The sequence below is a fragment of the Pituophis catenifer genome, unplaced genomic scaffold, assembly GCF_029215685.1.
Source record: "Pituophis catenifer annectens isolate HBS135680 unplaced genomic scaffold, rPitCat1.0.hap2 SCAF_6, whole genome shotgun sequence".
Taxonomy (NCBI): Eukaryota; Metazoa; Chordata; class Lepidosauria; order Squamata; family Colubridae; genus Pituophis; species Pituophis catenifer.
In genome coordinates this window covers 35128766-35143012 of record NW_027256886.1, presented here as the reverse complement: position 1 = coordinate 35143012, position 14247 = coordinate 35128766, and the positions used below count along the sequence as shown (strand labels likewise).

Sequence of the window (14247 nt, the reverse complement as noted above, 5' to 3'; positions counted from 1 at the left end):
GTCATAGAGCTCTGATTGGTGGAGAACAACACAGGGTTTTTAATTATGCAGTCTTAAGAATGTGCAATATTTAATGGGTAAAGAACTGCATAACAACAGTCACACCCACAACAGACTACTATGCATATATTGACTATCTACTAGTAAAAATGTCAAAGAAAACTGGATGGAGGTGGAGGAAATAGAAAGGTGGTAATTGGGTAGAGGAATAAAAAAAGGGAGAACAAAATTGGAAGGAGATGAGACAAGAGGTCACTGAAGAGGAAAGAAAGCCTATGCAGGCTGAATTCCCAAGCAAACAGTCCCTCCCTCCCAAAAAATGGTAATTTTCATTTCCACAGATTGATTCAACAATGGCTACTTTTCAGTTATTGATATATAATGAGTGTTCCATGGCTCAGATTGTTCCGGCAGGTGGATTATTCAGTAATGCTTGGTATCCATTCAAGATAAAACCACAGTTCAATCCCACGTAGCTGGCAAAGTATGTGATTCATTGCAATAAAAGTTTGTTTTCCACAGAGCAAGCCATACCATTTGCAGAAACTACGGTTGGAGCTTCACATACAATAGACCCATAGAACAAATGATCTGTTCTTGCGTCCAAATGTTTACATTGTCCCTGCAGTTCTCCATTACAATTCCAAAACGGTATGCAGTATTAGATTCTAAATTTTACTTGGCCTTATTTCTGAATGAACTTCATGCCATTTCTTTGCGATATGATAGACATCTATGGAATAGTTATGTTGATTGGCTGGGGATGTATTTTGGAATTGCATAACACTTTTCAGTGCTATTATTATAAGTGATCTAATGCACATTCTGATTTTCATGAAGCCAGTTGGCGACCTGCAGTATTACTATTGAAATTATATAAAGCAAAAGAATACATCATCCTGTTCCAAATGGTATTCATACTTATTTAAGTCTCCAGCCTTTTTTTTATTTATTTATACAAGAATTCAAAGAACATAATTCAACAGTGCAAGATAGTTACAAGTAACTTGGTAACCAAAAGAAATATATATAAATGATCAAGTTTGTCGATAACGTGAAATAAATCTTGTTTTGCAGACAGAACTGCACTTGTTTTGCTTTTTTTTTAAAAAAAGCCAAGATGTAGTCTTGATATATTTGTATCTTAACTCCTTAACAAGCCCACCAGAAACAACAGGTTTTTGTCATTGAAAGGATAAATAGCAATGCTCTGTTAAAGCTTCTGTTGACCCCTTTCTCCTTCTGAAACAGACATTATGGCACATGAAAAAAAAATATGTTATACATCCATGACTCATTTCTGTTTCAAGGGATTTGAAACAGATCACACCTTGTAGCATAATGCTTTTAATACCAAAATGTAGTACTGCCATAACAAAAATAAACCTTAAAAAATTGTTATTCTATGACAGAAGACTAGGGCTCAAAGGCTGAGCAATGGTGGAAGACTCATTTAAATCAGGCTCTCCAATTTTATATCAAGCAGAGAATTGATGCTAGATTGAAGAGCATAAAGTATATGCAAGGCAGGATACTCCTTTTTGTTGCTGGCCGTAATTTCATTTCATTTGGTCTTTCAGCTAGTGAAGAAGGATGTACCCGACTCTGCTCTTCTCTAGGGCTGGTTGTGCTCTAGCAATGATTTTAAAAAGGTGCTTCAGAATGTGTGGGAATATATGCACCACTTCTTCAAAGCAGCAGTGCCTTTTTTTCATGCTTCTTGCTGTTTTAATGAATTATCCTGTTAAAGTAATGCTGACGTGTATCTCTAATGTAACTAATTAAAAGAGTTGTGCTTTATCAAGTTAATAGGAAATCCCCAAAAATGATGCAGCTACCTTAAAGAGGTGTTGTGTTCATATTCCCACATATCACAGAGACCTCTTCTAAATCATTTTTAAAGCATGAACAATCTTTCAACTTTGCACCTCTTTTTTTTGGATATTCCTTTTTTTTTTTTTAAAGAAATGATTCAGGGAGGCTTCAGGTTTCTAAAAAACAATACATTGTCAACATCACACATAGTTTGAGTCTTAGAAAAGGCTCCAAATTGTTTTGAGTTTACAGCTCTCCAGCAAGTTGGCAGATTTTCATTCAGAGAAGGAAATGGCAAATATTTTTTCCCCTGCATGATGTATAGCAGTTTATTTCTTTGTGTATTTACAGACATACATTTACAAGACTAATTCAATGTGGCACTTTCCACTTCTCTTGCATTCAAGCATGTTCAAAGAAGGCAGGATATTTGATTTCCATGCCTCATATGTATTCTCTTTACGAACACATTGAGTTTAAGAATAATGTAATTGAAAATAAAAAACGTTTTAAATGGACTAAATCAGTAATGAAAGTGGAAGGGAGTACTGTTTTACTCACAGGGATTTAAACAATGTGTACAAAACTAGATGTATTTTGCTACAAAGAATTCCTTCTGGCATTGCTGTTTGTTAATCAAGTTTTCAAATCTTAGAGATCCTCCAATACTGAATGGGGTGATTAGGGAACTAATTTTTCCCAATAATTAACAAAGCAGAACCAAAATCCTTCAACTGAATTCATTTGCCTCTACTCTTGTCTCATCCCATTGAATGCTAAGATGCTAGAAATGGTTTCCTTATTTGTAACTAGGAATGTTTCAGAATTGTAGAATAGTTTCTACCTCTGACTGCTGTTACAAGAAGCACAACATTCGGGTTGTTATTGTTTTTGCTTTAAGACAAAGAATAGAAACATTTCAGCATTTATGAAAAGCCTATATATTTTAAATAAAAGTTATGCTTTCACATCACTTGCTTCTCAAAGAGAAACTATGATATGTATTAAAGTTAATTAACATCAATGTTAATTCATTTCAAGGTCTTCCTAGTATTCAGTCAGAATGGTAGGGTTGGTTTGATATAATTTGGAAAAAAGAAAAAAAGACGCTTAGAAGTAAAGCTCAGAACCCAAGGCAGAGAATTGTGTACAACACACACACACACACACACACACACACACACACACACACACACACGTAAATCTGTGATGGGACATCTCTCTCTGATAGGCATCAAATTAATTAAACCAACATATGGATAGTTTTGGTCTGCTTACTCTTTCCACCAACATAATTCTGAGCAGGTTTCCTTTAAAATTTCAGGTAGTAGAGATTTCGATAAACAAATTTCTAGATATATATTAGACAGTATCTAACTTGACCCTAAGTTCACCAATTCATGCAAATTCTAGTTTTGATTACAGGATAAGTAATAATACACACACGAAAAATCACTTCTTTTTTTTTTGCATTATTCCTTTGGTAAATATTGATTCTTATCATCTTATTAAATTGGAACTTTTTCTTCTTCTAGCTCAAAGTAGGCTTTCTGGAACGACATCCTCCCATGTCTTTCTTTACCACAGTGTTGTGTATACTGTTCCGTATTATTATTATTATTATTTTTATTTGAAAGCTATTTTCAAAGGATCCTGCAATACACAAATCTTTTACTGCTATTGCTATGGATGTGGGAATAATATTATTGGGTAGCAACGATTACTTTTAGCAGAATTTTTTTTTTATAAAATTAAGGACCTTCATTCCAAACTCTGGGATAAAGAATTCATTTGTTAATTGAGATGTTAATTGAGATTGTACAAAATAATACTCTTACATCTTATGCAAGGGAAAGACTCCTTTCCCTTTGGTGAATGGAAAATTATGAGCTGAAACCCTTTTAGAGCAGTCTGAAAATGTATAAATTAAAAAGACGTATTGTTCTGAACCAAATATAATGCCACAGTTAAATAAAAATATGAGATATTGCATATCTTTTATTCCAGTCAATGAAAATGGTGTTGCCTTGGGGGGGGGGTATTTCTTCTGTCATTGAACCTACCTGTCAGATCTGTCATAGCCCCTAGGTTTCTCCTTTTGGCAAATTAAAGGCTTTTTTAAATGGAGGACAGAAGGAAAGGCCCAATATTTGAAAGAAAGAAAGGAAGGAAGAAAAGGAAAAATAACCAACTCTAGCACTGCCAGATTATCACAAACCATCAAGAACTTTTGTCTCTCTCATTTTGCCAAGTTGAATCAAGTTGAATTAAATATGTCCACCATTTTGGCAAAGTTAAGACTTAGCCACTACAGTTTCTTTTGCAGTTGCTCAAACAAGTTACCGCCACAGGTACTGGGCTGCTATAGCAACCAAAGAAAGTAATAAAAGGAAGTATGAAGGCAAAAGTACATTGCTGTTATTTCCACCAATGCCTTGTCCTGACTGTTTAGGCATAGGATGTATTTCTGGTGGCCGGGTGCTAGAATTCTTGGACAGTCTTTTGCCACAGATTTCATCCAGGCAGACATCCCCACTTCCAGAACCACTGTTGTCATCACCTGGCCAAGACAAAATTCAAATTAGTATGGTACTTCTTCAAAAGACTGAATTGTAGCCAGTATCTTTTTTGTAGAGGTTAATCTGCAACTGCTTGTCATGAATAATGGAAGAAGGCAGAGTTAGATTCAAATCCAGCATAATCTTTCTTTTTCAAAATGTTAGTTGGTCCTAGATTGAATCCCTGGCTAGTCGTGGAATTTAACAATAGTGGGTGGCTATAATGGTAAAAGCTGCATCCCAGGATATATCCTTGGAACAATGCTAATCTCCTCAGAACCAAATGGAGAACTGAAATGGCTGAGAACATCATGGAGAACACAGGAAAGGGTGGGGAGCAACCTAATTATTTTGCCAGAGAAATGAGTATTTCATGACTTGACTATGCCTATCATGACAACTTCTTGGTAAGCCTCCACTCTGCAATAGTAATTTTGAAATACAGCCTTAAGATATATTCTTCAAGTTTCAGATCTATCTACCAGTCCAAAATGCCTGGGGATCTTGAATTAAAGTAAATAATTAGATTCAGACAAATTTCAAATTAGGCTTGCAATAGGAGTATTAATTTTAAGAAAGATCCTTAAATTAATTATAAGAATTAATGTAGAAAAGGAATGACAGAACCTGGGAGTGAAATGAAAAGGGGGATCAGCATAGAATCATTACATAGCCTCAGGCTAATTAAGTCCAACTCCCCTTCCCCTTGAGTGCCGCTGGCCCCTATCTAACTCTAACCAGGTGTTGACCATTAATTCAGAAGGTTCTTGGGCATAGGCTTCAGCCATAAATCAGTTTAATTGAATCTTCATGTGTGGACCTGATCTTTCATGCCTCACAATTTTGGAGTCCTTGATGACTCCAAGTTTGGTTGTTTGCTTGCAGATGTTTTATAACCTGACTGATATTATATAGTTGGGTAATGAAATACAGCATCTGCAAGCAAACAAACAAGCAAGCTTGGAGAACATTGAGGACTCCAAGTCCATCCTGAGTTATCTAAATTCTCTTCTTCTGAAATTATAAGAATTCTTGGGCTATATGGGCTCCATTTGGGGCAGAATTTATTTCACATATTAAGCTGGGTGATTCACTCTACTTTCATTATCCATTATACAATGCCTTAACTGTCCCTCACTCACTCTCACACTAGATTAACTTTGATTAGTGTATGAGAGTTGTGGATACATGCATTTTTGGAGATACCTGACAAGAAGAAAGGCATTTTGATCATCAGGAAACATTAATGCTTTTGATACTTGAGCAATGTCTTTTCCAGATTAAAAATCCAGTCCTTGAAAATGAACAGAGGGATAATTTTCCACTCTTCCACTGTGTATCACAACTGTGTATGAACCTCTCGTTTGCTTACTAAACATGAAATGTTATGACTAGTCCCACTTTCTCAGCTTGTACCTACTTGTATCCTGGAAATCCACATCATTTCCATTGTATGCATTGCGCAATCGATTTGTCATAATCTTCAACTGCATGATTTGTTGACGGATAGTCATGTCCGGTTTGGTGATGTCGACCTCAACCTCTGGGTTATTGATCTGATTGGCTAGACCATCTCCCATCACATCTGGAAGGTATCTGTAAAGAGTATGTATATGTTCATGCTGAAAGCTAATTCTGAAGAACTGGACTTCATGAAGATCCAACCGGACTTGCTGGGTGGGTGGGAACCTAACCCACTCTTTTTTTAAAATTGATTTCCCATTTTCTTTTCTTATTGTTATCTACTAGCTAGTTACCATGGGAAAGTGGCAAAAAAAAACAGAAAAAAAAAGAGAAAATGAAAAGTTATTGTTTTAGTTCATCTTTGTATTTCATGAATCTAGTCAGTGAACCTTTGGACATGAATTATGAACTTCTGCTTGATGCTTTTTTGCATCGGTCCAGGAATGTAGTGGAACTATTGGCACCTGTGGAAAACTTGTCCCTGAAGGAAGAGGGTCTTGAAGTAAGTCTGAGTTCTGATGGTGAATCAGTTTTTCAGGGTATACTAAATTTGAGAGAGGTTACAAGTCTCTCCACTGTTCTGGCAAGCTGATAGCTGTGGTACTGGGCTTCCTCTTCTGATAAATGCCAAATTTATTTTAGTATTTAGACAGAAGACAGCTAGAAGACTCTCAAGGGCAGTTGCAATTACCTAGGTTACTGGTTCTCAATCTGTGGTCTGCAGACCTGTGGGAAGCCATGATGTCATCACAGGGAATCCACAAAGGCATGAAGAAATGTTATGATCTAAATCTTAAGTCTTAGTGGTATTTAAAGGGGTCCATGGTGAAGAAAAGGTCAAGAACCACTTAGGGAAATGGAACTATAATACTAGTGAATGTTGTGTGTAGCTGCCTAAGCCTTTTTAGATCAGTCTTCTCTTTTGAGCTTCACCTGCTTGCAGGGATCTTTTTTAAATAAAGATGGGGCAATTAATTATTGTCTCATCTCATTTGATTCCTTTCCTATCCACCCCTGTAATAGCATTTCAGTTTTCCAAGCTCTAAAACATCATAAAAATGGTAGATGACACTCTGAGACTCCCAATGTGGCTTGGCTTGGTATCATTGCATCTGATAATCTCCAAAACACTGAATAATGTTATTTGAGGAGTTCCTTCTTTATATCAATTTATGTAAGTCATTTCTGATGCCCCTCTTATTTGTCCCAACAATCTCCAAGGTCTGTTTGTTTGGAACTAAAGAAAAGTCAATACTTTCTGGTGACTATTTCATATCCTATAATTTATGTGTTAAGTTGACACACCTCATTTTTTTTTCATTAACAATATTTTCAAGAAATGCTTCTATTTAGAAATTTATGCACTGTTTTGTGTTTTTTATCTTTAAAAAGATGAATTTTTTAAAAAAAAGTTTAAAGAAGAACAGTACAATACAAAAGGAAATGTCAAATATTTGCTATGCATAGCCTAAATGTTTTGAAGCATAGATGGGATAGTGAATGGTTCTCATTATTTCACAGCTGATTAGCCTTACCTGCCTTTGGTCATTCCGTTCCAGCACCTATCCTCATTTACAGAACCAGATGATATTTTTTCATTGCAAAGTGTTGTTGGGAGGAGAGCCCAGAAGTCTCTTACATCCCTCAGCTTCCCTTTGGCATCTGAAACCTGTCATTAAGAAGAGTGATTAAGGTTGCAGAAAATACTTTTAACAGCTTTAAATGTAATGTACATAAAATTCTATGTACATTATGTATTTATATTACAACACATTCCAAGAGCATTCAAATAGTAGACAATTGTACTGTGACTAAAAACAAAATAAATTAAAAACAAAATTCGTTCCATACTCCATTCCATTCCATTCCATTCCATTCCATTCCATTCCATTCCATTCCATTCCATTCCATTTTCTGCTGTAACCATCCCTGAATTGATACGTTATTTTGTATGTTACATTGGCTTGTAAGGAAATCTCCAGCTTAGAAATGCTAGCTTGCATAAAATAGTATGGCTGTGCTTGAGATAAAATTAATTTTGGGTTATACTTATCACATACTGTCCTAACTGATCAATATTATTCTTATCATTATCTGGTGATAATACACATGGCATTAAAACTACGAAGGCTAGTAAACCAATCTACATCTCATCTATTTTATTAAAAAGTGTTATGTGAAAATCTTGATTTTCAAAAGCCATAATGGGTGTCAGAGGTCTATATCTGTGGGGCAATCATATGATAACAATGGCATATAGATTGTGACATGAAGGAGGAGTAAATGGTAAAGAGCATACATTAACAAATGAAATGAAAATAATAACTATATATTATAACTGTGAAACTATGAAAGGGCAAGGATGAAGGAGATGAGGATATCAGATTGATGGCCATGAAATGGCCGTGAAAATACAAGAAAGAAATCAAAGAAACAACTGTTGAAGTAGGATGACTGCATGAGTCCTACAGTAAAAAGTATTAGAAGACAGATGAAATGAGTGAAATTAAAAATAAAAGTGATAAGATGTTTTGAGAGGAAACCAAACTGAAGGATGACTGGAGGGAGTATTTTTGAATTTTATATGGGAATGAAAGGGAGGTTTTGAAAAATGGATGCTATTGTATATTTGTTTGTATGAAGGAAAATGGATGAAATGGAAACTTGAAATGCTTTAAGAAAATGGGAAAATGATAAGTTTGTATGTATAAATTGGAAAAGCAGATGTAGTTTACGTAGGGCTGTGGTTGTATGGCTTTTTTTAAATGTGTGAAGATTACACATCTGACTGAGTCTTGAAAGAATGCCATTTTTCTTCCTTTCTACAATGGTAAGTCATGAGAAAAAAAGACAAATGCTACAGGAAGATTAGTTTATGTGTGCTGGGAAGATATTTTGCAAGAACTGAGACTAAAAGGATACAAGAGATGACATGAGCCAAAATTTAGGAAGACCATTATGATTTTATGCTAGGGAAGGCATGTGCAGATCAGATTTTTGCTCTAACTGAGAAATGTAAGAAAGGGAATAAGATACCTAAAAAATTGTAGGTGGCAAAACAAGAAAAGATAGCCCTAGGAATATATAAGTATTAAATACAGACCAAGAAACGTTTAAAGGCATAAATTTTCAGAGACAATATTCTAAGATAACACTTTTTATATCTGATAAAGACTTCATATTTTTATGAATTTATGTCTAGTTTGCACTTCTGTTTTGGATTCATACAATAATAATGAAAAGGGAATAACAAATCTGATCGATAAAGCAAATGAGAAAATATTCTTGATTGTTCTTTTGAAGAATGTGGCTGATAGTGAGAATTATTTAGTGTAGAATAAAGGCTAGCAATGGAAATGGAACTTTGGATGCTACTGAAGGACATCCCAAAACAAAGACAGGAGAAAGGCTATGTTTCAAGACACTATTAAGGAAAAGTAAACTGGCTACTCCATACTAAAATATTTACAGTTAAGACACTTTAATTGCATATTGATGCAATAATTTTCAATCGAGAAAGACTATTTATGTATCTTTACTTCTGCAAAGTAGTGGCAGATCACATTTACCTGATTTGAATCTTATGTCAATAATCAGGGGAATTTTGCTGCCAATGCTAGCAGTGTTTAGATGTTGGATACGATCTGGGGAGACTCAATCCATCAGCTGTCTCTATTTTACAAACATATTATGTTCTTTCAAAGTGTTTATCTTCTTTCAAAGATTGCTGTAGTTTAGCTGAACTGCAAAGGGATCCCAGAATGATTTTATACAGTGAGTACAGCAGGCTGGTGTCCCTTTTTCCTTTCCTTTAGAATCATACATGTTACTACTATTGCCTCCTTTGCATGATGTGTATGTCATTTCTCAGTGATCTTCCCTCCTGTTTGCTGCTACCAATATTCTATTCCTTGGTCCTTCTCCCTCAGTCTTTCAGCATCTTCTCTCCCTTTCCAGCCCTAGCTCAACAGCTACCAGAATAAGCAGATACCGGCTCAGGAGCATGCCAAGCAAATAATTCATGATGGTCTCTTTGTGACAGCAATATTGCAAAATTTTAGAGATTTGCACATTTCTAAAATACACGATATAACTGCAATTTATTGTTATTGTGAAGTATGCCCTCTATGGGTCTGAGGTGCCCATGATTATTAGATGAGATAGAAACATTTTTACTTGCTGAGAGCCTAAACATGTGAAAAATAACTCCTTATATTGATAAGCAGGACTGCTAAGGATTTGGTGTGTTTAAAAAAGTGTCTTGATTATTAGCTAAAAGGGTACTTTCATTTTTACAGATTAGTGATGTGTACTCTTCCAAAGAAAGAAAGGCTACACATTGAAACTAAACTGTGCTTATATGTATTCCTTCACACAATGAACATCTTTACGAGGCCCAATGAGCATTTTGATTAACAGGTTACACAAACAGTTCTAGCGCAGAATTAAATCAAACAAACCCTCTGCACTCACAAATTTCTCTGAACTAAGCCCAGAAGGTTTATCTTCAGTGACATATTTTCCCCGCCTTTTCTTATCTTCCACATTGGCAGTTTTTGTATTGAGTTTGGGATTTCCACAACCTTGAAAAATCTGGGGAAATAAAAGAAAATCACATTTCAGAAAAAAAAAATTCTGCCAGGTAAATCTCTGCACATTTACTTCACAATATTAAATTTACTTACAATTCATTTCAGATATGAGGCTATTCTGATTTCCTATATATTTCATACTAGTATTTTTGTTTTGTTTGATTCAAAAGGCTGATCTAAAAACATATAGCACAACAGGCTCTATTTTCTAAATTGCTTAAACCCTCAGACACTAGTATTGATATGGATTGTCATATATGCATAATACTAATTTTTTATAATTAGTGAATAAAAAACCCCACCCTAGAGCTTTCTTTTGTTGATTTCCTTAACAATCTAATGATTAATGAATTTTGAAGACATGTTCACTCTCTGAACTGATGGCTTATATTATATTACTATATTTTAGGCAGCACTACTATGTTCTCTCTTTTTCTTTCTGTCAGTCTATTGGTGACTTATTTACTTGCTAGTCAGTTCCTGATGCACCTTCTCTCAGCAGCTTTAATTACAGTTCTTCTGTTCCATGAGAATAATAGCTGGGGTCCAGGAACTCAAATTATGCTGTTCACATCAGGGTCAATTGGATAGGAAGCTGCAGTTTTTGGATTTGTGATGGAGCAAATTTCTTTTATGCTGGGCTAAAATATCACACACTGTTCAGGAACACATACAGGACAAATGTTTGGAAATCAAACGTGATGAGGAAGAGACAGATAAATCTCACAGTGAGCTCACTCTTATACTGGGAAGGAGACAGTGAGCTCACTCTTATATTGGGAAGGAGGCACATTCCAGTCAACACATACAAATTAAAGATGACAGGTCTAGGGTTTAATAATTCTTGTATGACAGTAAAAGTGCCTTTCCACCTATTGAGCCCTGAAGAATGGCAAGCATAACATGTCTATTTTTTATTAGTAGAAACAATGGAATCCTCTCATGGTAACTTGTCACTGAATGTCACTGGCTCAAAATACCCAGGGTGTGATCCAAAGTCACTTTGCATGCTTCGGTGACTGTTTACAGGAAATGCCATGAATATTCAGGAGAGTTGGGTGAGGGAGCAATAAGAAAAATACAGGCAATTAAAAATATAAGAGGTAAATATTCTGAAGTTCACAATTTAGTTCTTACCTTGGCTGTTATAGATTCTTTGTTTTCTTGCATGTTTGAAATGGCTTCAGCAATCCTAGCATGAATTGTACCAATTACAACATCTACATTAGATGGTCCATCAAAACGATCAGCCACCAACAATAATGAATCTATTGGGGAAAAAAATAAAATGATACTGATTAAGAAGCATATCAAACAAATCATTTGTAATTACTATAATCAATATTGAAAATGCAACATACATCAATGGAATATTTTATATATTTATTTATATCTTAGATATTCAGATACCATGGTTTACCTACACCTACAAAGATCAGAATAGTGCAAACAGTGGCATTTCCTGTGATACTTTATGTAGGCAAAAGTTGGACTTTGAGACACAGGATTGGAAAAGTATTGACACTTTTGAACTTTGGTGCTGGAGAAAACTCTTGAGAATACTACTGTATGGACAATAAACTAACTAAACAAATGGATCATCAAACATATCAATGCAGAATTCTCACTCAAGACACATATGAATAGGCTCATCCTCTCCTATTTTGGACCCATTATGCAAAACCCTAGGTCTCTTGAGGAGTCTGTAATGGTGGATGGCCTCAATTAAAATGGCAATGGATGTACTGTTGGAAAACCTGAAGAACTGAAAGACAGATCATCACGAAGAAAATCTATCTATGTGGTTGTCATTTAGAGTCAACCCTGGCTCAAAAGCATTCAATCAATCAATCAGTCAGATCCTCACAAACAGTTAAATACTGTCCCCCTCAGAAAAAGAAGTCATAAGGATAAAATGATACAATAAATTTAAGAATATTTAAATAGCAACATACAAAACAAAATTTTATAATTATGCTTGAGAACCGATTATCATTTTTTAAACTTTTTCTACATGAACGTGCCCATGTAGTTTACTAGAAATAGAATTCAATTTGAAGGTGACTGAACTTTTTACTCATTGTTAAAAACAGCTTTTTCTGAAGTCATTAATTTTTTAACTGCTTAAAATCATCCAATCTGTGATACTGATGAATACTTGGATCTTATATATCCTAGTGTCTTTTGCAAAACTTGAAAGACTCATAATCCATTATGGGAACTATGGAATTCCAAAACATGTGGAGAATTACATAAAGGAAGAAGTGATGCTTCAAAGATATTGAAAATATTCCTCTAATGCATGCATCAATTGATCTCCAACCTTGCATTGCTTAACTAAAAGGAAAAAAAAGAGTTAAAAAAACATCAATGAAAGCAATTTTTTCAGGCAGACATCTGTAGATCTTACCAATCATGTTCTTCCATTCAGTGTCCAGGTCAGCATGATTGCCCAGGCAGCCCTTCAAGACATTACGGCAATAGCTATTACATGGCTTAATGTTTGACATGCCCCGGCAGTGTGCACAATACATCAACTTCATAATAGCACGATTGCAATACTGGCTCAGAGGGACCTTAAAAACAAACAAACAATTATTTCTTAAGGGCATAATATAACAATCGTAAAACACAACATGTAACCTAAAACGCAACCCAGTATTCAAAAGAGAAAAAGTTATTTTTGTGCGTGAGCAGAGATAATCTATATAAATTTTAAAACTAAGTCCATTAAATAGACAACTAGATTGTTTCTTATATGAAATCCTTGGACATAGTCCATTTAATTTCAGAGTAGGACTGCTTTTCAGAGATGATAAGAATGAAACATTTCAAAATCCTTGAAAAACATGCATTCTGAAATATGAACATTTAGAATATATTCAGGTCTGAAAGCATAGAACGTGTAAGTTACCCTACAATTGTTTCTTTGATGTCCTGCCAATTTAAAAAAGGCCAGAAGAATAAAGAAACAAGCACATAAATATTACAGATGAATATTTTTTCTGTTCTTCTGTTCAGTCATGTCTGATTTCTTGGAGACTGCCTGGACAAGTCCTTTAAGTTTTCTTGGCAAGGTTTTTCGGAAGTGGTTTGCCATTGCCTCCTGCCTAGGGCTGAGAGAAAGTGACTGAAATTATCACCCAGTGGGCTTTGTGCCTAAGGCAAGACTAGAACTCACTGTCTCCTGCTTTCTAGTCTGATGCCTTAACTGCTACAATAATAATTGTCGAATTGTCATTCAGTCAGGTAATGCAGAATCACTGTGATTTATCACTTCAAACCCTACTGGAAATCAAATATGAAATATTCTCTGAATATTCAGTATCAACTGTTTCAGAGGATTTTAAAAAGATCCTATTGACAGAACTGTGGGAAATATATTTTATGTATATATGCACATTATGTACCTATGTATAAATAAATATACTTTGGCAATAAGTTTACTAAAATTTCCATGAATCTGAAATCAGACAATAAAGTCAATATTTGAAAAGTTTCCTCATTTTCATTACTGTGGGCCTCAATTCAATTAATGTATCAAAACATAGGTAGTATTAACTATAATTTAGAACTCGAATAAAGTTTGAATTTTGAAAAATATAAGAGATAATGCACTTTTTTCTCATCTATTTTTGTCTTCTGTTATCTTAGCATTTAGTGTAAAAGAATTAGTTCCATTCCTATCGTAATATACCTCCAAAATGTATTAAATTCTTGTTATTGATTGGGTTCAGTGGTGGGTTCTAACCGGCTTTACTACCGGTTTTCTTTGTGCACGCGCTTTGCGTGCGATCGCCTCTTTGATCGTGTTGTGA

General features: G+C 34.9%; 1 protein-coding gene across 2 annotated transcripts in view; it reads right to left on the bottom strand.

Annotated features, from left to right (window-relative positions):
* Nucleotides 1-937: 937 nt before the first annotated feature.
* The window catches only part of GPC1 (glypican 1), a 197188-nt gene continuing 183878 nt past the window's right edge, over nucleotides 938-14247 (bottom strand). For both annotated transcript variants that reach the window (XM_070945541.1, XM_070945542.1), the window contains exons 4-9: nucleotides 12840-13005; nucleotides 11567-11697; nucleotides 10311-10430; nucleotides 7373-7506; nucleotides 5794-5969; nucleotides 938-4375 (exon numbers count right to left, since the gene is read on the bottom strand). In XM_070945541.1, the coding sequence (XP_070801642.1) occupies nucleotides 4155-4375; nucleotides 5794-5969; nucleotides 7373-7506; nucleotides 10311-10430; nucleotides 11567-11697; nucleotides 12840-13005 (948 nt within the window). In that variant the 3' untranslated portion in view covers nucleotides 938-4154. The remainder of the gene's footprint in view (nucleotides 4376-5793; nucleotides 5970-7372; nucleotides 7507-10310; nucleotides 10431-11566; nucleotides 11698-12839; nucleotides 13006-14247) is intronic.